The sequence below is a fragment of the Dermacentor albipictus genome, chromosome 1 (assembly GCF_038994185.2).
Source record: "Dermacentor albipictus isolate Rhodes 1998 colony chromosome 1, USDA_Dalb.pri_finalv2, whole genome shotgun sequence".
NCBI classification, from domain to species: domain Eukaryota; kingdom Metazoa; phylum Arthropoda; class Arachnida; order Ixodida; family Ixodidae; genus Dermacentor; species Dermacentor albipictus.
The window spans coordinates 420,096,696-420,123,016 of NC_091821.1; the positions used below are offsets into that span (position 1 = coordinate 420,096,696).

A 26,321-nucleotide genomic window follows, 5' to 3' on the forward strand; every position below is an offset into this window, starting at 1 on the left:
ATAGTTGGCTGACTTTGATTGGTGTGGCACTTTAAACCAAACCTTTCTAGTACAAAATCAGCGAGCCATTTCTTGTGTGGTTTTAAAATGTCGACATTGAAGCCTCCAACGATGATGACAGGAATAGTGTCATCACGGCTAACCACTGCAAAGTGCGTGGTCATAAACTTCTCAATATCTCACTTGGGTGTGCCTGGAGATATACGTACAGTGGATACCACAATTCCATCTTTTGTTTGTAACATAACTGCGAGTCGGCCTAGTTGGAACAGATTTATCTTAAAACTTTTTGTGCGCAAACGAACAGGGACGAAGAATAGGGGCAACACAAGGACGAGCGCTCATCCTTGTGTTGCCCCTATTCTTCGTCCCTGTTTGTTTGTGCACAAAAAGTTTTAAGATGAATTTTGTTTGTATGGCACACACATCCATCTCTACACTCGCTGGCATTGTCCTCTCCGTGTGAAGAGGACAAATGTACATAAATTTTGTAGCCATGAGCCTTACGGGTCTATAAGCCACTGAACGTTTTTATTGCTTACAGAAGTACAGTCGAACCCACTTATAATGATACCAGTTTTAACAATATATTGGTTATAACAATGAGAAGCTGCTGCACCGTCAACTTTTGTATGTTTTCCATGGTTAAATAACCCGCTTGCTACAATGCCCCGATGCCGCATTATCGGTTATAATGATGAAGCCTGGCTGCTGGATGTCCAAGCCGAAAGGTAATGAAATGCGAAATCCTCAAAAAGAAAGAAATAAAAAGAGAAATTTGAGCCGCTGCACGATTGGCCGCTGCTCCAACAGGTGCCATGCGCCTCTTTCCCATCGCCCTTCCACCCTTCCGAACATGAATAGGCTGCACCCACAGCTCTACACTGCCCCGCCCTCCGAAACATGAATGGGCCACGCCATCTGCGCTCTTCACAGATTGCTCGCATGTTGCTTGCTGGCCCCTCATTCAGCGCAGTTTTGCAAACAGCTTAATCGATTTGCTCGCGTTCGTCTTCGTTGGTTGCGTCGAAATTGCTCCTGGTCATGCGGTTTCTCAGCCTCGTTTGACTTGCCGCCAAAACAGAATATGGCTGATCCGCCCGCTGATCATCGGCAATGCATGATGTTGCCGGTGAAAAGAAAGTGCACAGCTATAGATTTGAAAACTAAGGGCTTCTAACTGATAAGGCGATCATCATGAACGCGCTTGCATCAGATAGCGATGGCGACAACGGCAGCAATGAAGCGGTAGGGCAGGCTGCCTCAACGTTGTCCTCACAGGAGGCCCGGCCGATTATTCAGTCCCTCCTGACCTCGTTTTTGCAAGAAACCTTCTGCTGCAGTATGTGGAGCACGTGGATGCCTTGGAGAAGGATGTCGGCAAGCTTCGCATAAAGGATGCAAGTTTGACAGACGTAGGGTTTTTTTGTGCAAGGCAGTGACAAGTATGTGGCAAGATGCTTGTGGCAATCTCGCCTCAGCGTTTCTTCTGGATTTCTAACGCTGACAGGATGCCGTGGCAGCTTTCTCGCAATTTTAAAAAGCCCCTTTTGGGGCCATCAAAGCGACTGCATATCGCTTGCCGCCTGTGACCTCTCTTTGCAGTTATAACAGTGCCATTCTTTAATGCCGACAGCCGCGGCTTGTTACGTGTGATCGGAGCACCCAGGAAGCAGTTAATCAAGTGAACACAAGCAGCAGCCGGATGGAGGAAGGTGGTGGGGAGGGGCGCTGGCCTCCCTGCCATTATAGTTTTCTCACATCAGCTCTGCCATCCCCCTATTTGGAGTTTTTCATTCAACCTGGTTACAACAATTATCGGTTATAACAATACAATTTTCGTGGCACTTGAATATTGTTATAGATGGGTTCGACTGCATGAGCCATTGCTTATAAGCCAGTGATGACACTTTTTGACGTCTATTCTCTGTTGGGGATGAGGACTTGCGGAGTCGCCATCTGTTGGAAGCGCCTCTCTTGCGTAGTATGAGGGATAATGCGGTATGCTCCTCATAAATCTGGCTTACGGCGCCCAATAAAAACACTACGTGCCAGCCCTCCTGGAGATTTCTGTAAGAATTCTCAAAACGAGGGAAGTCTTTGTTGTCAAAATAATAATCTTGGGCAAACTGAAAGCACAAAGTCGTTTACAGATGCTATCGCTTTACCGAATATGTACAGTGAGTGCCACTGCCCGCGGTCACCGTCATGGAGTCTCCCGAACCGGCTTCCTACATGAAACGTAGGCATATTGCTGAAAGCAAACTATGTGAAATATGTTCTTATAGTGGGCTGTCTGTATAACCGAATGGAGCAAACTATGTGAAACATGTTCTTATAGTGGGATGTCTGTATAACCGAATGGAGCTTAACAGAATGAAGCCTCAATGCAGCGATCAACTGCAAGTCCATGCACAATGTTTTGCTGCGAGCGTGTTTTCGCGTCGTGCCTTGAGCTTTAGGTCGCATAATATGAGCGTTTGACAGTGCACAAGCAACCATTGTTGCTTAGATGATATCAGAGCTGTTCAAAAATAATTTCGTGATGTGCCGTCGCGAAGATTCCATCTTTTTTTCTTTTCTCCTAAATTATTATGTTTTAGTATCATTATTTCTCATGTTGCGCTGCACTGTATCTTTATTGGTCTTCTCGGCGTTCGATTTCCCGCTGCTTCTTTTTCACAATCCAGTGCATTAATTCATACACAAACATGAGCAGTGCCATGGCTTTATTTTTTTTATGTGCTTCTTCCGCTCCCTTTCCATTCCAATGAACTTGCCAATGTCTAGCATCAACAAGTTCATAGATGAAATAAAGGGTCATGTCACTAGCCGTGCAGCTGGTGTGGGCGGGCGTCTGAGTGCGCGTTTTCTGCTACTCACCGAACATCGCAGTCCCGACGCCATATCATAAATCTTCCTCGCGTCTGTGCTTGCTGCATACCCGAGTTGTAGCCGATGGCTGTTTGCCGGTTCCAATCCAAGTTTCGCGAGTCAAGCTTCAAGCAGCTTCTTGTCCTGCGGCTACGTGTGAATAAGGCTGACACTAAGCTCTGTTGCGTACGTCTGGCACTGCGGCACCGAGCAGTAACCTGCCATGCTGCACGCCTCCAAAAGCAGCTACTGCCTGTTATAGTGCTTTCAAATGCTGTGAAGCCGGTAGCCAAGGCGGGAGAACCTCGCCACTTAATCAGAACAGCAGCGCAGGTGGGACTTTAAACTTTTGTTTTCAGTCCGCTTCGGCACTTCCGAAGCAGCCGACGCGGCCGCTGTGTCCGCGTGATCTCTCATGCCATGTCACGCCGACAGTGGCACTAGCTTTTCCAGTGGTGGAGCTCGCCCCCAATATTGTATGCATGATTAGAAATAATGTAAACACTGTTTGCTTTACTTTGCCAAGTGCTTGTAGCCTCTGCTTTATGAAGCAATGAGCCATCGAATTTTTTGCTTGCTTACCGGGATACGAGTGCTTACGAAGGTACAAGCCATTCATGATGATGATGATGATGATGATGATAGTTTTTGTTGACGCACATGAAAAATACACTGAGTGAACCCTAACCATATGTAGCTTCACTGTAAAAACATGTTGCATTATTTTATTTGTAATTACAGTATAGCTGGTAGAAATGAGAGCTTTGCCAGGATGCAGCAAGATGCCAAGGAAAAAGGACATCGGGGTAAAAAAATGTGCATAAGCCTCCGACTTACTTAAACATGATCATGATTGTTGTGACAGAAAGGCAATTTTGGCCTTATGATTAATACTTATGCTAAAAGTATGTTTAGTAAAATACTCATTCTCTTGAATGCAAATAAAGATACGTCAACAGGACAACTTCTACATGGCTAATTTTATTAACAGCAAGTGTGCATAGTTTGCAGCGTAAATAATTTATTCTTTCTGTTAATGAAGGTTTGTATTTCCTTTTGCTGCAGATTCAAGGGTGAGCTCCTGTGCATGTACACAAGTAACAGTTTTTAAAGCAGGTAAATCTCTCTTAAAATGTCGTACTGGCCAGGGCTCCATCAGAAACGTCATTATGTAACCAAAGATGCAGTGGTGGGGGTAGCAGTAGTGTTGGTTAGGGCAAGACTAGCTGGCAGATGGTGCGAATTATTGCTCTTATCTACCGCCTCTTCAAAAAGATTAGAAAGGAGTTGTTAGATTACTACTTAACGAAAAGTTCACAGTCCTTGACAATGATCACCACTTTTCAGAAAGTTCATTTTCTTAGCAAAGCTAGAAAGACGTGCGACACTTCCTCTCTCAGAAACTTGTGTGTTTTGGGAAACACTACCTACTCCACACTCTCATGAGAAAATTGTCTTCTGCGCAAAACCTCAAGTAGAGCATTTCTCTTTTTATTGAAGCATCGCCAATTTTGTCACTGTCGGTGCAGCGCAGAGAAGCTTGTCCAATCTTGAAGGCCCAAGCTGGGGTGTTTTCAGGGCTAGTTCAAAACTGTGTATACCTTCTGCGTGGTGGATTTTTTGAACCACTCCTGGAGTATGCGGTGATATTCAAAGTGCTCAAAAGTGTCTTGTCTTTACATAAGGGATGATTCATTGGCAATCTTAATTTCATCTGCTGCTTCATTGTCTGCAAGACCAACACGTGGTGCTGCCCACTGAAACTTCAGACTCAAATGACTATTGCTGAACTCCTTACGCAACGTCAATGACTGCCAGCCGAACTCGCTGGCATGCAATGCGCGGGATAGTTGGAGCACCACTGACGAATCCGAAAGGATGATAGCGTGCTGAGGAGAACACGTCCTCAGTTTACAAAGCGCTGCAGTAATGGCAACACTTTCTGCATTTTTCTATAAGACCATCTGATCCAGAGGGCCACAGATCATGGCGATCTATTGAAGAGAATCCAGTATGCAGTGGCACGGCTGCTTGCCTCTTGACTTACTGACCCGTCAGTGTACACTTGTAGGTTATCCGGATATGCGGCATTGAAGTGCTCCACCATGAAGGTAGGGAGAGGGAACAAAACACTTTGAGCATAGCCAGTGGATGCGCTCATAGAGGCTTGATCCTTTTCCAGTGATCTGCAGCAGTGCAAGACACTAGCAAAACGCAGTCAGCATTGGTGGTGTCAGGCACGCTTAACTATATCTGCCAAGGCTGTATACTTGGAAGACGTGGCAAAGATTTCCACTGGTTCCTTTTGAGGTGGCGAAAGTTCTTTACCACGTACGCATCTGCATAGAGCAGTTTTACATTTTTCAGCGTTGCAGTCATCTACGCCACCATTTCAGAGGGTGATTTAATGACTGCAGTGCTGGCTGCTCTTCGATTGTAGAGTGAGGCTTGATGCTTTACCAAGCCTCCAACGCCATCAAAAGGATTCTTGCTTTGCCCTGTGGCTGAAAAAAGCCACTTGTTCTGGAAATGGCTACTGGTGCTGTCAGGCATGTATGTAACATGCATGTCAGGCTGAAGTTCTTCCTTCATAAAGATTCTTTCCAGTGCAAAGCAAGTGTGTGCAGCATCATGGCATATGTCATCTTTGATGACTGCAAAACTTTGAGTAGATCATCTACTCGTGATGACACGTATATAGAGAGACCTGTTTTTTTGTACCAATGGTATGACTGTACCTCGATCGGTATGACAACTGTCCAATTCTCTGCAAAGTCAAAAGGGAAGATGCAGGATCCTTGCTGTTGATTCTGTTTGGTGTCTCATATCGCAGGTGCTTGAATGCCCCTTATATGTAATCACAGGCAATCCACCTGACAAGCCAAACACCAAGCTCCTGCAGAAAGGCAGTAGCATGTGTTGTCTTTTTGACGAGGTCACACTTTTCCCATACCGCATGGTTCACCTGTCTCTTCAGGGATTCCCGAAGTTGTAGTAGTTAAAGCACCATCTTTTGCACAGTAATCACAATCTCCCAGGAAACAATTGGTCATAAGCGAGGTGCAAATACATAGTTATTTGAGGTGTTCAAGGGTGTAGGCACCATCAGTGAGCTGTTCAACGTGGAAACATACTGTTCGACATTGGTGCAAAATATGCAAAGGCACACTTGTCGTAGGGCAACAAGAAACCATTTTGGAGGGAGTGAATAAAACTTTGAGAGCCCAATAAAGCTATCCGCAGGATTCGTGCGGGTCCTTGAAACCCTTGAATTTGAAAAGATCATTTTCAAGGCCTTGAAAGTCCTGGAATTTTAGGAGATCCTTGAAAATCCTGGAATTTCCTAAATATTTATTTTTAATAAACTTCCTGTGATTGTATTTAAGAAAATTTCAACCCTCCTGAATACCCGCTACTATTCTGTTTAAAAAAAAACGGGAATTCTCAGGCATTTTTAATTGTCTGGTAAAACTCGGGGAATTATGCTTCAATTGGAAAATTGGCTGTCATTTTATTGAAAGCGAACGAAAGTCGCCCTACTGCTGGCTCGAGTAAAAGAGAGGACTCGTAATAAATTGTCTTTGACGCCATGTCGTTGGCTGGAGGAGTTGCCTGTGTGCAGTCAACAACCGATTTTCCGGACGCCCGATTTTTGTGAAATGCCCGATAGCACGAACGCCCTTGCGGCTCCACCACGCGCCCCATAGAGTCAATGTATAAGAACGTCTGATTTCAGACACATGAATCCTTTGCTGTCCGATTTTCCGGAGTTTCAGCCGCTACCACAAGTCCCAAATGGCATCAATCAAATCCATCACTGCCGTTTTTATTATCTCGCCACCTTGAGCCAGCTCTCTCGCACGCCGATCCGCTGGCGGCCGTGGCTACCACTGCGGCAACACTAGGCTTCGCTGCTTTGACGTCCGCTATTAAGGTTCTTGCCGTTCAGTGCCGTGTTTTTCATTGAAAGGATTCACCGCTGTCAGTAACCGAACCAACTCCGCATCCGTAATACTCGCTTATGGCTTCGAAGCTTAGAATGCATGGCGCGTGGCGTAATGCTGGTTCCCGAAAGGCAGCTGCACCTCGGCACAGAAATGTTACGCGGTGAAGTGTACATGAACTATTGCGGTGAGGCTTAACAAGCGTGGGAAGGGGCAATTGTCACGGGACACAGTACGTATTCCATAATTATACACGCGTGCACCCTCCTTGAAAAGGAGGGTGCACGCATGTATAATTATGGCCCTGTGTGTGGTCCTTGAAAATCCACACACAGGACCTTGAAAGTCCTTAAAAACCCTTGAATTTTTGTCATATACACCAGCATGAACCCTGTATCCGGTTCGGCTTCTTTGAAGAGACGATAGGTCTCTCATACTGAGCAGGTAATAAATCTGGCAGCATACTCTTTGTTCCTGTGAATCGAAACAGACACTAATCTTTTTCGTTGGGGCTCTGCCCACAACCATGCTCGTCTTTGTTATATTCCACAGCAGTCTGGATGTTGGTTGGGTTTAACCATGTTTTCCTATGAGCATCTAGTGCTGACCATATTCCATGTTTCTCGTGCCAGTGTCGGGATTTATCCATGATTGTATTGTTCTCAGTGTTACACTGACAGCCATAACGAACAAGACGTGGACATATGTGGCACAAACTAGTTTGCCATGAACGTCTACCAACTAGCCCCATTCATTGCTTTACTAAATGTTGTTTTGGGATTTGTATATCACATAGGCTGACAAATTTGGAATGAGAGCTTAGATTTTTCAGCTCTCCAGTTAGCTTATCAGCAAAGTCAACAAGTGCATTCACTCTTGATAGGAAGAGCACGTACCTAAAGGGTCTAGATGGTGATTGCAACCGCCGAAATGAGATTTGGCCCTCGCACTGTCATTGATTTCTGTTTACTTTTGCACTGGGCAAAGGTTTCTGCATCGCGAATGCGGCAAAGTTTCATGTGTATGCACTGCTCTCAACCTCCTACGAATTCACCAGCTGTTTCAGCAGGGGGTACAAAGTTTGACGAGTACACTGAATTAGTAGTGGTTACTTTTATGAAAGGGTAACAGACTATTTGATGTCAGAAAAAGACGAGATTGGTGCTACACTTGCTTAGATTTGTGGTAATGTGTGTACAAGCTCCTACCCCATAGATTTCACCATTATGGCTGTTAAAAGTTGCACCCCTATGTAGATTGTGACAATGCAGCAATAGGTTAAGCTGGGTATGATTGTGGTTGCACAAGCAGTGGCAGGATTGTAATCAAATCGAGAAGAAAGTGGAGCTGTTTTGCCAGTGTTAATACATGTTTTCACCCTCTTTTTTAATTAGCAGTGAGCGAATATTCTAAATTTCAAATACAAATTTAATATTACACACTAACTATTCATATTCAAAAGAAAGGAACTATTTGTTAATTTTTATTAGTCCTTTTTGACAATTTCAAATTATTTCACAAAGCCAAATGTTAGTCTGGATACTATACCTCGTCTGCTCATCAAAGTATCGCAAATTATCAGAAGCAAGACAACAAAAGCATTTGCAGAAACAAAATGTGTAATGCAAGCATTGTTCTTGCTTTCACGGTGGAAGCCTACATGCAAATGATTTTTGCGTGTAGTCTGTCATTTACTGCTTTTGACAGTCTAGTCATCTATCAGTTTTATCTTTTATGCTACAACCTATGATGTTCTCCTTGCAGCGGGCCCTTTTATACATGTGCAGAGCACAAGTCCTTTAACAGTTTTTTTTTTTTCTTTCTCCATAACTTTCGAACTATTTTCCACCACTTAGCGTTTTTATAAAGATGGTCATTCAGCAGCCATTCATTCTTGAAAAGCTTGTTTCAGGGTGTCTACCAAGTTGACATTTCCGAATTCCCTGAGTTTTCCAGGTTTTCCCTCAGTGCCTTTGCAAAATTATCCGAGTGATGCAGAACTATGTTTTAGCTCAAGTCGGGCTAAAACCATATCGCCCGATGTTGTCACTCTCTAGTAAGCATATAAAAAAATTAAAAGAAAACGACTTAATCCAGTTTGAATACTAATGAGTAGGGTTTATGTTATTCAAAAAAAGAATAGAAGGGAAGGGTTAGTAAAATGCACAGCAAATAATATGTCTTTGAAAAGAAATTGCAAATCGAGTCGGACATTCTCAAATACAAATAAAAAGGAGGTGCATGCAGAAGCAAATATTTTTGAATGTGAGCTATTTCTATCAACTGATAGCAAGCTCAGTGGTATGAGGCCCGAACTTTGTCACAACTGAGATTCTCTCAACAGCTCGTAAGTCAACCTCAACTGTCCTGACATACTCTCAGCCCGCGCATGACGCCTCAGTGTTGTGTTTCACTGCTTTAAATAGTTTATTTCGGTTTGGATGAGGGACACCTGCATCTCGGCACGAGCCAACGCTTTGTTTTTTTAGCTCAAAAAGGCAGCACCAAGCTTCCTTTCCCGTTTATTCCTCGATGCGTGGGTCCTCTCTGTTCTTGTCCTCCTTCGGCCACTTGTTCGCCCCGTGGACCATTTGAAGCATCTTCTTGGTCAGTTGCACAGTCCCCGTCCGATTTTTCTAACCCCCTAGGGGCCGCGAAAACGTTCAAAAAATCGGCCAGTTGGAAAAAATAAATGCATGTCGTTTACTGCCCTTAAGGGCTCAATCCATCACAGGCACATTTGAAAACATTCTGCAGGCCTGTCGGTACACGTATTAGGCATATTGGTGCTCATACTGTGACTGGAAATACCGGGTGCACGCGCGTATAATTAAGGAATACATACCGTGTCCCGTGGCAATAGCCCCTTCCCACGCTTGTGCATCACTGCAATACTGTTGCGTATGCTTCACCAAGTAACACTTCTGTACAGAGGTGAAGCTGACTTTCGGGAGCCGGCATTATGTAACGCACCATGCTTTCCTAGCTTCTAAGCCAATCGCGAGGACCACAAAGGCAGAGTCCATGCCATTGCTAACAGCAGTGAATTCTTTTAATAAAAAATGCGGCACCCAATGGCAAGAAGCTTCATAGCAAATATCGAAGCAGCGAGGCCTAGCGTTGCCGCAGTGGTGGCTATGACTGCCAGCGGATCTGCGTGCAAGAGCGCCGGTTCGAGGCGGCAAGCTAATCAAAATGGCAGCGGTGATGGCGTTGATTAATGCCATTTCGGACCTACAGTAACAACAAAACGTCCGGAAAGTCGGACGGCAAAGAGTTCTTGCATCCGAAATTTCAGACATTCTGATACATTGACTCTATAAGGTACGTGGTGGTGCCGCAAAGCCATCCAAGTTATCGGGAATCCGGAAAGTCGGTCATTAACTGTACATTGGCAACTCCTCCAGCCGATAGGGCATCAAAGACAATTCATTACGATTCCTGTCTGTTACTCGAGCCAGCAGTACCACGACTTTCGACCCTTTCAATAAAATTGCAGCTAATTTCCCCTGATAGAGGCACAAATTCTGAGTTCTCCCTGAGTTTTTCCAGACTACTCAAAATCCCCGAGAATTCCCGGTTTTCCCAGTTGGTAGACACCCTGTTATTTGCGTGGAACCAGGTTCCATGTTGCCGAGTGGTAATTTGTGTAATATCTTTAATAACAGTTGTTTATCTTGTGCTGAAAAATTTATACTTTGTTTCTGATATTCTTTTTTGCACTAGTCAGTACCACCACGGTACCTAATTATACCGAAATATTCCTGCTGTAAATGTGTGCGTTATTGTTTGACCATTCAATACTTACTACAGTATTTGTATTAGAAAATGTTGATATTCGCCCAACTCTACTCTTTAGCTCTTTCTCCACTGTTGTCTCCTCGCTTTCGAAGGGTGCTCTCCAAACAGTGGTGCTAATGTCAGCATTCATTCTTTTGTTTCCCTTGAGGTTTATCACTACTATGCTGTTTTCTCCCTTATTGTTGCCTATAATCTTTGCACGTGACCTTGTGAAAACATTCCCTTATGCTGCATATGATAATCTTTTCTTTTCAAACATTCTTTTTTTTTGTCATAAGGGCTTTAACCATTGAGGGACTGCCGATAGTTTTATTATGCCGAACATAAAACCAATATTTATTGCGCAAGTTACACCACTGGCCTGGTCCCGTGATCAGGATGTCTCCTTCCCGAACGACAGGGCTCTTGGTATGAATCCTGTGGTTGCCATGGTGTTTTATTTATTTTCTCAGACTGTTTACTTGCTGGCCGTTCGCAACGATTAAAGCTGCATTGAGGAATGGCACACCAAGAGCAACAATATCGAGCCTAGCACTGGTGTTCATCTTTTGTCAGCACTCACAGTTGTTATTACAGTTCGTTTTTAATGTATGTTGCTTGACAATATGCTTTATGCTCATTAACAGCTTGCTTTCATGAAAACCCTGCAAAGTATACATGTTTGTGCATAGTTAGCCAGAAAAGAAATGCATCATTGTAATGACATGGTAACTCACAAAACGTCATGTCAACCTGCATTGAGACAGTGCGTATTTCAGTCGCAGTGTATTGCAACTTGAAACCTTGCCAGCTTCGTAGCATTGATGGTCTAGCATGGTAGACATTGCAACTTTTTTCAGTTTTGGTCAACTGCATAATGCTGCAACTGTCGGTTTATGGAGGCTTAAATCACTTGGCTTTGGGCAGAGCAGTAAAAGTGAGTATTAACCCTTTCCATATGGAAAACCTGTTGAGTTTGTCAAGCACACACTTGCAAAAAGCACGAACAACAAGCACAACTCGTCCAGCGCTGTTGTAAGAGCATGCACCGCTTGGCTAGTTGGTTTAACATGGCTTTTGAGGGTAAAAGCAACGCATGAAACTACGATAGAAGAAACGAGAACATGTTCTGAAACACTGAGTAAGTCTCCAAGTTTTTATTCAGAGCTTTGTAGTGTTCTTTTCTTCAGTCATTTTATGCACTGTTTTTATCCTCAAAAGCGAGCGTTATTGTACTTTTTCTGCAGCCCTCAAGCCAAATTGAGCGCATCTATTAATATCTGTGCTTGTTGTAAACAGATGGCACAAAAAAGGCCTGTTCAAGAGTGAAGTTGCGAATGTAACTCTTTTTTGTTATGTCACCAGCCATCTAAGCATCTCAACATGGCATCCTTTGTGGGACAAGCAAAAGCTTTGAGATATGTAGAAAAGAAAGCGTGGCGATTTGGAGAGTTCAGCTTTTTCAAGCGAGAACAGTTTTAGGATACAGTGCATCGTGTTGAAAATTGTAGATAACCAAAGCTGAAACGTGCTCTGAAACTCGCCTGTGTCCAGTCTGACCGTTACTGAAAAAAAAAAAGAAAAACTTGTATAAACTTTGTTTCTCAGACACAAAATTTTCAAGTCTGATGAACTGAATCATTCACTGTGAAAGAACATTTTCTTCAAGTTCTTTTCATTCTTTTACTAACCTTAAACGTTAAATATTTTTTTGTCTCTAGGTAAAGACGACAATTGGGACTGGGACGACAGCGACGGTGCTGATGAAGCTATGGAACTTGTGCCCCCAACACCACCGAGGAAGTCGCGGTCCAGCAATGATGAATCCTGTTACAGCACCACAAAATAAGCAGCATGGTCCAGCTTTTTTTTTTTTGTATAGAGTAAAATACATCTTCAGAATTTTGATCTCTTAATGCACAAGGTCACACATAACATTTACACAAGCCTTTTGTAACATTTCTAGCTTTCGGACACTTGTGCCTTAGTATGTTGAGTGAAGCTGACGATGCTTGATATTTTCCTATATGAAAGCTTTCCCCAAACCTAGAAACATATGTCTGGGAATAAAGTCACTTGCTGCAGTTTGCACAGAATTCCTCACATGTGATGCTACTACTAAGGTGCTTATTTGATTAATGGCCAGTTTTCTACTGTCACCTCATAAGCTCATCTAACAAGTTTAAGGCTACATTTATTCTACGACTTGCATTTTGTAAAAACATGAGAAAAAGAACACACACTCATATGATATTGTAAATAAAAAAATATATTTGTGCACTTCTTCAGTGGTCTTTTGACTTGCTCTTCTTCAAGACTTCTTTGCTGAAGGGTAGATAACAAAGAGCGCCAGTTGACAAGCTGTAATGAGGGCACCCAGTATATTTGGAGTCTGCAAAAAAAAAAAAAAGTGACTGTGGCTTAGGTAAGGTTAAGCCCAGGATGCGAAGCATACTAGCCTTTATTTTAGTTGTTGAACCACTGTCTAGCTTGGTGAACTGCTGTTGCTTGGCTATATTTGGTTCGGCTAGACGAAGAAACAACTCATGCGTTACTCTGCTTCGCCTTGGACGCGGTGAGCGTCGAGCAACGCAGCGTTCGGCACGGCAACGAAATGTGCGCCTGAGCAAGCGACGCACGCCTGAGCCTTAGAAACAGCTCGTTTCTAAGGCAACACCGCATTCACTAGAGGCGCTTTTGTACCGCTTTGAAGCATCGTACTCGTGGCTCAGTGGTAGCGTCTCCGTCTCTCACTCCGGAGACCCTGGTTCGATTCCCACCCAGCCCATCTTGCAAGAGTTGAGCCAAAGCCACTTCTCCTCTGTCGTGACGTCACGGTGTCACGTGGTATTCAAGGCGACACCGCCGCGCCTGAGGAGCTGGGTTGAGCCCTCGTAATATGCTTCGCATAAAAAAAACCGCAATCGTAGCCACTGTGTTAGTGAGGCTTTTCGCAGTGTGCCGAGTGGACAGGCAACATTAACCCTGCCACCCTTAACGGTGGTGTGCACTGCCTGCAGGGGTGCCACATTTCAAAATCTTAGACTGGATAAGAAGTGCACCAAGGGCAGCAGACGTACTGGAATGCAATTTTCTGTTTGTGCACTTCAAATAAAACTACTTTCATGATGTCAGTGTTCATAAGGGAAATGCACTCTACAAGAGTGGACATGTTTCCGAAGCAACATTGACGAGAGATGGCCCGACATCAAGTGCACAATACTGCCAACACGGCAGGAAAGCGGGCAGCACTTATCAAGCCAATGGTAAAGTAAGCTTACTGGTTTTTACGAAGGTTTGTAATACCAGGGGCAGATTTTATAAACATTTCACACACTAACCTTTTGGCGCTAGTTATTGGCTTGGATGTGGACTAGGCATGACAGGGAAAAGATGATTTGGAAATTTTACAACAGAAAGGCACTCAACGTATCGTGTTAGCCCACAGGATAACAGATGCTGTATGCATAGCCCTTTAAAAAGTATTGGCGGATCCCACGCTTGTGTGGGAATCGGTGTTAAGAGACGCGCTCGGTGATGTTTGAGCAAGTGGAAAAGTAAATGTCATGCAAACTTAGCGCTAATAACACAAATGCACAAAATGATGTAAAGGGTTTATTACTTTACACAAATATAATAGACAAAGGCAATGCAATGTACCATGGTAAAGCAAGTGTAACAATGACGCAGATGTTTAGGTGCATGCGGCCTTTATTTAAGTGCAACAAATGCACACACCCACTACTGGGATGACATGTTGCCATGTTCTCGTGTACCTCTCTCTTAGCGAGTTCTTTAGTTGTTACCTCTGTTAGTGGGTATTAACAGCAATGGAATGATAACAATGGCCTGAAACTGGCATGACAACTGCGTGTGAAGGAGTGACAAGGCAATAGAATGAAGACGACGGATTGATGATGGGACCATGGCTATGCTGCATGCCAACGATGGCATGCGAAGAAGAAATGGTGATGATGTAAAAACAAAGAAACACAGAATGATAATGACATTACGACATGTGGTGAACGAAAAGACGACAAAAAAATGACAGAGTGACGACAACATACTAGTATATCCAGTATCTGGTCACTGATTGATGATGAAAGTGAAGTGTATTCTTGTTACAGATCACATTGGTGCCTGCATATATAATCTCCTACCCCCTGCCACCTCGTTTTGTACTATAGCCGATGCTAGTCGGCATATACCTGGGACAGCAATTGTACAAGGCAGTAGGCAGCACCCGAAAATTGGGGCAACACGCAAAGAAAGCTTCGCATTAGAAAGCTTGCTATTAGTACCCTAGAATTTGTTTTCCTCGCAAGAAGCTGATTCCTGCTGTAAATAGCTGCCTACAGGACTCTTATTTTCATTTTTGAATCATACCTTCAGCTCTTTCTAAAATTGAGATATCAACAGTTGCATGTGAAAACAAAAGTACCAGTTAAAAATTTTAAGCAACCCCATGCACGAAGAAAAACATTTTGACGTTAAGGATCTCTCAATTCATGTACTTCATGACCGTGACCATGTGACTTGATCATTTATGACAATGTATTTGAATCCTGGGTGCAAGCAAAACAAAACATGCGCACGAGGAGGCAACGAGAGGCATCAATTGCATCGGGCAAAGGGTGCAGTGGTATGTCGCACCAGTTGTCTTGTGTGTCTGAGTACTATTTCTGCACTCGTCAACGAGACACACACACAGGTTATCGGCAACAGTTGCAAATTCAACACATGCACTCTATTACACAGCATGCAATGAAAGCACATGAAAATACGGCATCAGCTCACATCAGCCTATGCAAGCGTCTTCAGCGTCCCCATTTGCTGTACTATGTACAAATGCATGGCAGTCACAAATCTCTCCACTAGAGCATCAAGAACCTTTGACACAGACTGCGTAGGCCATAATTATAACAAGGATGATCGTAAGTGCAAAATCTATATTCTGCATCTTGCAGTGAGCAGACCACGAAGCAGAGTGCATACCTACTACTGGGCATACAAGTAGTACATGAGCTAGCATTTCTTTTGGTACAAGCAGCATGTCCACTGAGTCAGAAACATCAACACATGATGCACAAAGCTGTGCTCAAATTAGACATTGTACAGGTATGGAGAGAAGTAAGAAAGGTCAGCCAGAAAAAAGTCAAGTTTGCTGCCTTGTACAGGGGGGAGAGAATTAGAGATGGGAATGACGAGTTGGCAAACAGATTTGAAACTTAATATTCTGAGGAGGCCCACGTCGCTGTTACAGTATCTCGAAGACCTGCAGACCACAGGAAGCGAATTCACCCTCTCTACAGTGCATACATCCATTGTGACCTCTCCTAATTTCTTTTGTTCTGACAGTGGCCATCTGTCCGATATCTTTAGTGCACTACACAGCACCTGCCTCTACATAATACCACAACATGGCAGACACAGAGAAGATGTGCGATTGTTTCACTACAGGCAATATGGAAATGCAATATTTACTGTGGCATTCTTAACACTAGCTATATTTAACCACAGCTGAACAGCATTCAAGCAAACGGGAGCAGCAAGACATTGCACTTCTATATTTGCATTCCAATAAACAGAAGAGTAAACACATCACATATTCTATTTGTTTATTAGCTGGAGGAGAAAATTCAGGATCTTACTTTTGTTTTTGCTTTCAAATGAGTCGGGGAAGCACTGCTGGTTAGATACTAACTTAAAAACGTGAAGGCACCAGTCTTCCTGCATGGGTGTTTTTGTTTTTTTTTTTTTTCATACAGCTGAGTGCACCTATCATGGAGCTTAATGCCATTGAGTGCAAACTTCAACATGGCATGTCAGTATTACAGATATTGACCTGTAGTATATGCTGTGTTTGTGTCAAATCACAATTTTGCCAGAAGCAAAGATGAAATGTCACTTCCACAACTGACTCCGTCCACACAATATTTACATGTACCATCAGCACGAATAAAAATGCATAAAAGAAAAAGTTGCTGCACATCTCTAGCATGATTACATATGAATGGACAGTGCTGTATCTTAGTATATATATATATCTGCCACAAACTAGATTGGTGCAATGTAACACATTAGCAACTTCAGAATTGAAAAGACGTGCACTAGGTTGAACAGGCCACATACCTGGCCTGGGCTAACAGCTATGTCTAGGGCACCCAACTCCCCTCTGCCTAGAGCTAGGGCTGGGCCTGAGCTATGATAAGGGACTTTCATGTCAACTGGGCCCAGTGAATACTTTTTTAAAGCAAAGCTTTCTTTACCTCCCCCGCCCTGGCCTTAGTTTGACATGGTTGATTTGGTATCTTGCTCAGCGCTCTGGCTTATGTACAGTGTCCCAGCTAGCATTAGCCATGCTTAAAAAAAAAAATATGAAAACTGGCACAATATACAATTGTGAGACTTGCACAGTGTGTAGGTTTACATTTACATATAATTTGTCATCCTTACCCATACCACACACCTCTCATCACCAGTCTTCTTTTGACAAGCATCCATACATTGCCTTCATGCATGTGGTATTGTTGCATTGACATATTATTATTATTATTTGTTTTGAAAACACACATTTGACAAGAAAGGGAAAGTGAGGAGCAGGCTGGCAACTGCAACTGGAAGGGGTGTTACAACGCCTGCCTACTCTTCAGAAAGGAGGTGCAGCATATCTTGTGAATAACGCAATGCATACACATAGACATTGCGTGAGGTTAATGTTGTGGCCTGCGCAGTGCATAAACAAACACTGCACGAGATTACATGATGCATACAGGGAAAAGACAATTGTAGGCATCACATTTAGTTGCAAACATTTAATGAAGTAGTTAATTTAGTATTAGCAATCGCACATGTTATAATCTATGCAAAGCTTTGCTTTGCATAGATGTTCAAATGTGTGCTGTACCAGCATACTTATATTTTTTTACGTAATTGCAGGGATTGTGCATCAAATCATCAATGTGCAAAGCAATAAGGTGAACTTGCTCCGAGAAGTACTGGTCTACATGTGGTCTGAAGTGCAGTGCATATTTTGGGATTTTTCCTTGATGGTTTAACTGTCACGATAAGTACCATTGAGGCCAAGCTGAAAGAGATGCATGCTTGGCAACCCAGACCACTACTATGCTGCAAAGGCTACCTGCTGTAATAGTGACTCCTGTACTGTGTCCTAATCTCCTTTGCAACACTTCCCTGAAACTATATTTGCAAAGAACTGCCGAATCTCTGCAATTTCTTTACATCTTGAGCAGGTCTGTAGTTATTTTACGAAAAAAATCTTGAGTAGACCCTTTATCGGGCATGCCCAATAAAGGTTAGCAGGCCTAGAGACGCAAGGAATGACCAGTTTTTGCACATATTCATGTGCATGGAGTTCCACCTATCTGCAAAATCGTAATTTCCTTTTTAAACCAAATTTGCTAGAGTACTGACAAAGTACACAGACACACAAATACAGAAAACTTGGCATTGTCAAGGTGATCTTTCCTACTGCAGTGGTAGTTGTAAGTAGCAAAAAAAAGTTTAGTATTTATAATTATAGAATGTAAAGGCAATGAAATTGAATCAAGCCTGCATTGCGTCCAGTCCAATGCACTTACTTTCTTTCTTTCTTTTTAAAATTCTCACAGGAAAGCGGTTTGGATGATTAGCTGTGGTTTGGCAAATCCATTTCTAAGGCTAGGGGTATGGTAATTGTCAGCAGCAATGCATCATTATAAGTTTGCCTGTGCAGTAACAGCACACAGTGGAAAGTGAACTAAAATATTGACAAAAATGTGGCTTCGGCTACTTGCAAGATTGCTGCTTGCAAGTAAGTCATTTCAAAATTAGTAATGCTACATAACTAAGGGCAGGCAAATGTCTGCTGAGCTCATGAGAGTACGAATGTGAGCGACGAGTATGCAGCCTCCACTAACAGCACTGTCTTATCTCTTGCCATAACGGGACAAAGAAAATCCACAACTAACAGCCTGTCAAAGGACAGGTGGATTCGTGTATTATAAACATGGTAAAACTGTCACTTATAAAAGATAAGCAGTATCTTTGACGTTTCACTGCAGAAAGGAAAAAAATGAAGTCACAGTAGCAGCACCAGTTAATTCTGCTTAGTCATATTGAAGTATGCATGCTGCCACTAAAGCATGTTGCCTCATACAGTTTATGATGGTCCTCTAGGGATGATGAGGGAGTCAAAAACTTGGCAAGGATAGAATTACAGTTACCTCCATGCAGGATTAGCACTGTTACTTTTTTTCCCCCGTTTTTCATAATCTTTGCAAAATTCTAAAGCAAGGGAAAGCTCCACATCTGCCACTGGGGATCACTATTTGCACATGAGGTCACTGTATTTCAGAACCGACTTGTAAACTCTTAACATGTACTAGTTAACAGACTTAATGACAGCATCCCACAAATGGCATATGACCTGTCTTCAGAAAGTGGTAAACTTGGGTATTTGGCATTCTATACAAGAGGAGAGCACCAGCTAGGAAAACCGATTTCAACAATATGCACATGCTTGCAAAGCTTTTCCATTATCAATTCCTTGGACCATAAGTTTAGTTTGGTGAATACACCCGTGCATAAAGTGGTCACACTTATGTCTAGAGCGCAAAAATAAGCAGACAGCTCTCTGCAATCTATATACAGCCTGCTGAATGTAAAACACAATAGAAGTTGTTGACAATAAAGACCACACAGCCTATGAAAATTTTAGACAACAATGAAGCGACTGGTTGCCTGCACAAAGTTACAAGAAGATAAAGGGTAAATGGTACTCACATAAATGAACGCATCTTCACAAATAAAGCCATACAGTGTCCACAGGCTTGACACAACAAATGCAGACAGGATGAGCGAAAACGGGAGAGTTTCAACACTTTGTGTCCGGACCACATGAAGCTGCAGTGTCAACAGAATGTTTCAGGAACACAGTTGAAATGCTAAGCAGTGAACACTTGCCAAGATGTACTTACCAAGCTGGACAGAGGTGATGCAAAGAACAAGAATGCCGCAATACAGCCCATCATCCCCACAACGGAGAGTGCAATATCTTTGTCATCGATGAAATAGGTGACCTCATAATAGACTCCCGCCAGCACAACAATAAGGACTAAAATCTTCCAGTTCAAGGTGCCCTGTCAGGGGCGGGTGACAAAAGAAGCAAGAAGAAAAGCTCTATTATAAATTACACTGATGAGGAAAACTACGCTCATTCTACATTCATACTATGGCTCAAAGAAGAGCGCAAATCATATCAAGATAGCAGCAATCAAAATTGCAATCATATGTCACAAATGGCTATATAGAACGAAAGCAGGATGGTCACACAGGCACATTCTAAGAGCTACAATAGAACTTACAATATTAACCCAAGAGCCAAAGCAATACAAAAGTTTCATATGTTAATGCCATTGGTTGCTTATCAGTTGCTTATGCTTTCTGCTAAGAAATGCAGGCATAGTTCCTGAGAATGGCCAATGCATAAGTTCATGAAAACTGTCCTAGTTTAACAAAAGCTCGTATAGCAATCCACATGTTTAGATGAGAACAGACAGCCACTAACTGAGTGAGTAGCCAGCTGAAAGCTGCAAATAGATCTAAGAACTGCAGCTTGGCCATTGCTAGACAGCAAGCACAGCAATAGAAAGCTTTTTTTCTTACGCAAAGAAAACCAAACAGTATCTGACTGCCTAGTCCAGCAATCTATCAGGAATATTTATAGGAGTCATCCATCAGCACACTCAATGTTTGATTGCCTGGTCTAGCAATCTGTCAGCAACCTTTACAGGAGTCTGCCACACGGCAGACTCCCATAAAGATCCACGTGGTTAAGCCAAATTTTGAAATGTGAGAGACAATGAATGCAGATTTGTTTTGTTTTCCATATGCCCAATGGAAAAAAAAGAAGTGGACCTATGAACCTAACACGAATTGGTAATCCACCTAACTGAGCCTTTGCGCCCACTTATTTTGCTCACCAAGAGAGCTGGATCGGCAGACTCTCAGACTCTAAGGATGTAACTTAGCTAGCTACACGGCTTTCCCACATCATTGATGTTTTGCCCGCTTCAGTACGATTTACTGTCATCTCAATTTAATTACAATTTTTTCTGCATTAGTTACTTTTTATGCATGTTGTGGTGAACTGAATTACGTCAGCATAAGTAGAGACTACTGATGCTTGGACCCTGCATTACGCATTGTAACATGTACAGTATTTACAACTTCATGTCAAAGACTTATTATGCAGACCGAGTTGCTTTTACACTAAGAGATTGTGAAAAGTTCCAATTCTATCTTTTACAAATAGTATACATTTTGTTTTATTACCTACTATTTCATTTTTGTTTTTCTCTATGATTTTGGAACTGTCAAAAGTCCTATACAGTTGCAGTTATTAAACAATGACATGAAAATGTGTTTCTGTGGGCAAAAACAGTTAAGCCAGTATCTATGGTGATGTGGAAACCTACAAAGCTGACACCATACAAACATTAACCAAGGAAGTCATCCAGGTGTGTCTGCAGATTGATAATGAATTGAGGACATTGTGCAGGAGCCACAAGAAACAGCACAGTTTACACATAATGCAGCTAATAATGACCTAGATGCTTTAGTGAATCTTTTTAACACCATAAGGCACTGAAGCAGTTACCAGAAAGCTCTGTGAAATGTCAGGTTTTGTGATGGCACAATTTTTAAAGCACCTGAAAGCAGCAATTACTCAATGAGAGCAGCATTCCGGGCAAGTTGGTAATCCATTGCTTAAATGATATTGCGCAACATAAAAACGACACGGACGTGAAAGAAGATGACACACCGACGATGGTGTGTCGTCTTCTTTCACGTCCGTGTCGTTTTTATGTCGCGCAATATCATTTAAGCAGCAATTACTCAATGGTGTAAGAGTGCATACACCGGTACTTTTCATCACACAAACACAATTAATGTTAGCAAGGATTGACTTCTGGCCTTGTTGGTGCGACGTCTTTGATATAGTGTTTTAGCACAGTGACTTTTTCACTTGGATACAGGAAGGGACATACATAGCGCTTGTGCGTGTCCCTTGCTCTGTCTATGTGAGAGAGTTTCCACGCTAAAGCACTATGTGAAAAAACAATAAATGTCTCTTTTTTACATATTCAGTTTCGTTTTAATACTGATTCATCTATTGTTTTAATTGAGAGGCTGACAGAAGCCTGTCTGGCCGATATGAAACGGGACAAAGAAAGACGTACACCAGCTAATTAAAACTTTTGAAAAAAATGTTTTATAAAGCAAGACGTTTCGCCAAAACAAGCCAAAACGCCTTGTTTGTTTTTCTTTTTTTTACTTGGTTGGTGTACGTCTTTCCTTGTCACCTATGGTTTTGAGTCATGGATATTTGTGCGAACCAGGAATAGCACATTTTTACTTTTACGGGTCACCTCTAATAAAACTAAGATTTTCACGCTCACTTTGAGTTTGTCTTAACAGGAGACTACAGCAATTCTGCACATTAATCCACCCCTACAAGTGACAGACCCTGACTGCAGTGTCTGTCACATTCCCGAGACAATAGCTCACATACCTTGTGTGTGCCCTCAATATGTGACCTAGCAAAGAACACTTAACTCTAGTGTTGACTGCTTGGACTCCCACCCATTTTCGGAAGAAAATGTTTTAAACGCATGGAGAGTTGACCATGCCCAACACACCATAGAGTCACTCTTGAACTTTCTACATGAGACTGCATGGCTTAGATGACTGCCTCTAGAACTTGTAAGATGTGCAGACAGCGTGAAGTGTGTTTGCACAATAATGTTGTGTGTAGACAGGATTACTTCTGCATGTATTGTGTCTACAGCGCGCATCCGTGTATTGGACAATGTGCATATAGTAGCTCATTGTACCATAACACAATCCTCTCCCTGTATCTACCACTTCCCCTTACCCCATCGAGGAGTAGTAGGCTAAAGACACACTCTCCAGGCTGACCTCTCCTTTCTCTTCATTAAAAACTCCTCCTCCTCCTCCTTTTTAAACCCTCCAAAAAGAAAAAGCAGAAAATGTGTACACATAAGCAACCACATACAGAGTTGTAGCTTAAACAAAGCCATCCTGTACAATAAAGGAACTGCAAAATACTAGAAGTAGGCTTTTCCACATGGTTTGGTTGCCCTAAACACAATGGCCGACTTGCAGGACACAGCACCATTGAGCCGAAAGCAAGCCAGCAAACTGCGAGGATTTATTAAGGAAAAAACAGTGGCAAGCATAACGGCACCAGGTCATGCACCCCTACTTTATTTTCCCTTCTAGGGCAACATCTACGATCTCGTGAGTAAAATGAGATGTGTGGGATATTTTCCCTTCTAGGGCAACATTTACTATCTCGTGAGTAAAATGAGATGTGTGGGGTAGCAAACGAAGAATTTCGCATATCCCCTATTATTACCACAAGCAATCCAAAGATACGCTAATGAATGCTGCTACAGCTCTATTCCATGAATACCCATCCATACAGTCTGGAAGTTTGGAACTTTATTTCAACTTAGGGTGTTAAATAGTACATATAAACGACTCCTGGGAACCAACAACATTGCCTTAAGGGTCTCAACATCACAAATAAATAGGTATACAAAAACTGGTAGCAACATTGACTGGACTTAACAGGACAATCGAGTATTAAATTCATGCCCCAAACAAAACAAATGTCTCTTTCTACCTCTTCATTTTGCTTTTATACCGACTCATTTACTGTTTCTTCCAACGTAATATAACTCGCCCAGCTTTCTATTCTAGTGCAGTAGATTAAATTATAATACAGACTAGGAGTTAATAATGGCACATTTGACTGTTCCCTACCACGTTCCAACTCGGTTTACAGCAATGCGGAGCCCTCTCGAGACTGGAGAGAAAAAAAGCCTACCCCAGCCAAATGTGCTAGCTGGTACCAGAACATTCAAAGTAGCCACATAATTTAGCTCCTGTCAGATCTCGGTTGGGCTACCATGTTGAATCTGGGAATGGCTCCAATTCCTCTGAATGAACCAGGTGAATGTGTTCAGAGTACTGAGTTTTGACCAGCCAAATGTAAACTACACTGCAAGAGTGCTCTAGAGTGCTTGAAAGCAACCAGTTGAACATACGATTAGTGACCTCTCATTTTTTAAACATATGCAAAGGAGGAAGACGTCTACAGCTATATTTCAGATTATTCCAGCTCTGACTTCCCAAAAGTTCGAATGTAAACATTCACACTTTTGGAAACAGAAAGTGGTATGGGGAGCATTTCTTATTTCTCCGACTATTTCAGAGTCAGTGTGTAGTTAACTCAGTTCTTAATGCTTGTTTTGATTTCACTAAATTACTGTGAACATGCAACTGGTGGCATTTTCGGCAAACATAGGAAGGTAATGCAGCAACTGCACTGCAAACCATACATCATAATTGTCTCCAGGCTTAATAGGGCATTACGACTCCCACTGAAAACACAACTAGACACACCATATATGCCCCAGCTTCCCTTCTCGTCCACTTATAACTTTGGTGTGGATACTATATTTCTAGGGAGCAAAGTAGCGCAATGCCACCTTTGCACATTCACACGAAATTTTGGCTCAGTTCTATGTGTTGATGCAGTGGAAGCAAGTGATGAGTATTTCTTCGGTGAGGAAGTAAGTGTAGACAGGGACACAGCTGCGTCAATTATCTTCTGGTGCTGCCCGTGATCATATGCACGAGAGAACAGGTGCACAATTAAATACAACAGATGTTTTCGTACCGGAATCTTCTGTAACGTCTCTCACACAAACTAAACGAGTTGAAATTTGTTTAATGTATTCAAATGTATTCACCAGCATGCTATGTCTGATACGAAATTAGAAACATAGAAAGAAAACGCGATGCTCCTCATAGTTGTCGGCCAGAGGTGCAACATTACTACCGATTGGTAAAAAAGAAACGAAAGGGAATTATGTAAACTTGATACTCACTTTTACTTTCGTGTATGAATAGAAATAGCCCAGGAAACTCAACTGCAGCAGGAAGCCAATAGAATTCACCCACACCAATATTCCATCTTCTTTCATAAAACCGTACTCGAACCATAGGAATGTGCTAGAGAAGGTACGAAAGAAAATGTATTAAATGTCAAAAGCTTACGCTTCGAACTGCCACGTCTAAGCAACGCTTACGCAAGCATTCCCGCCAAGAACGGCAACGGGGACAAGTCATGTGTTCCACCTTTTTCCCGCACTTTTCTGCATATTTGTCTGCAATAAAAACAGCAAATGCGCACAGTTTCGGCGATCGCAACATCATTTAGTGAGTGCCTTCCAAGGCATTACTTCCCTCGTTCTGCATGCGTGTTACGCTGCGCACCTGCGCGGTCGCAAAACGCCGCATGAGGCACGTTACTTCGGTTGACATGATAACGGGAATTTATGAGCCAATAAATTGAGTCACTCACACTCCGCTTGCGTAGTTGACAATGGTAAAGACGAGCGCCAGGTCGCCTACGATCGTTTTGGCCGTTTCCGTCGAATACATGCTGCAGCAAAATGCTATGACGATTCACGTCTCTCGATAATGTGCTGAGCAAACAGTCATAAGTCATGTCCAACCGGCGAACACGCAAGCAACATCTCGGAGACGGAGCAGCAGAAAGCAGACACTCCTACCGCCGGCGAAACCAACAGCCATCCAAGAGGCTATTCGAAAACGACCGAACAATCAAAAGGAAGCGAGCGACGTAGATCACTGTTGCCGGCCAAATGGGTAGCACCCAAGCACCGCACGGGTTCAAAACGCTTCATTGTGCGAAAGTGAATGACAGAGGAGTGGATTTATTTAACTTTTTTTACTATAAATTAATGAGGTAAAACTGAAACAGTGCATTATTCTCAGGCGTGGACTAGGCGCGCGAAATTCAAGAGACTTAACGCAGAGCGCCAGATTTGAACTCGTTGTTCACTCGTTGTGAATCACTCTTGTGGTTCACAACGATCTCACTTCTGAGAATCTCACTTGTTGAGAATCACTCGTTGTTGTGATGCATGTTCAAGTCTGCAACTGTCTGTAAGTGACGGCCTGTGCATTTTTGAGCTTTGGGTGAGGAGGAGGAAGAATTCTTCGTCCTAACGTATGATTTGAAGTGATTTCGTGGTATGACACGAGCGGGTCTTTGTTGTCTAGGTCCCTCCAGGCTGGGTCGAAGCTAGGGGACAGACCGCAGACGCGGAACGCGAGTTCTTGCGCCAGTTGGTGTGCCCGCTCGTTCGGATTACAGTCAGGACGTTCGGAAATGTGGGCCGGGAACCATGTTATGTGTGGGGAGATGAGGTTGTAATCTCCCGTTTCTCCGAAGAGGATTTTGTTGACAACCGCAACTGCTTTCCAAGAGACGAGGGCCGCCGAGAAGGTTCTAATGGTTGTTCTTGAATGCGAGTAAATGACGGAGGCTCCTTTGAAGCTTCGAAGGGCTATCGCAATGGCCTTTTCTTCTCCCTCATGAGTGAAGTTGGTAACTACCGTGGCTGCGTTGACGAGTGAGCCATAGGCGCAGGCACGTACCCAGGATTTTTTTTCGGGGGGGGGGGGGGGGGGCCCACCACCTTCATCATCATCATCATCATCGTCGTCGTCGTCATCATCATCATCATCAGCCTGTTTTAAGTCCACTGCAGAACGAAGGCCTCTCCCTGCGATCTCCAATTACCCCTGTCCTGCGCCAAC

General features: G+C 43.0%; 2 protein-coding genes across 2 annotated transcripts in view; one reads left to right on the forward strand and one right to left on the reverse strand.

Moving 5' to 3' along the window:
* LOC135900392 (uncharacterized) overlaps positions 1-12,886 on the forward strand; it is a 68,260-nt gene extending 55,374 nt beyond the window's left edge. The window contains exon 12 of the mRNA XM_065429882.2: positions 12,320-12,886. Within this exon, the coding sequence (XP_065285954.1) occupies positions 12,320-12,447 (128 nt within the window). The 3' untranslated portion in view covers positions 12,448-12,886. The remainder of the gene's footprint in view (positions 1-12,319) is intronic.
* Positions 12,847-25,349, reverse strand: LOC135900393 (sugar transporter SWEET1-like). The gene is made up of 6 exons (XM_065429883.2): positions 25,057-25,349; positions 24,782-24,859; positions 24,581-24,704; positions 19,577-19,738; positions 19,383-19,502; positions 12,847-12,990 (listed from the first exon to the last, which is right to left on the reverse strand). The coding sequence occupies exons 1-6, from the start codon at positions 25,134-25,136 to the stop codon at positions 12,910-12,912; spliced, it is 645 nt and encodes a 214-aa protein (XP_065285955.1). The 5' UTR covers positions 25,137-25,349; the 3' UTR covers positions 12,847-12,909.
* Positions 25,350-26,321: the final 972 nt, after the last annotated feature.

What these genes read in the sequence shown, in the direction of transcription:
- LOC135900393 (XM_065429883.2), bottom strand. Translation starts at nt 25,136, where the DNA reads ATGTATTCGACGGAAACGGCCAAAACGATCGTAGGCGACCTGGCGCTC. An exon ending in ATTCATACACGAAAGTAAAA is followed by an intron (nt 19,739 to 24,580) that starts GTGAGTATCAAG and finishes CGCCCCTGACAG; the next exon opens with GGCACCTTGAACTGGAAGAT. An exon ending in GTGAAGATGCGTTCATTTAT is followed by an intron (nt 12,991 to 19,382) that starts GTGAGTACCATT and finishes TTTTTTTTGCAG; the next exon opens with ACTCCAAATATACTGGGTGC.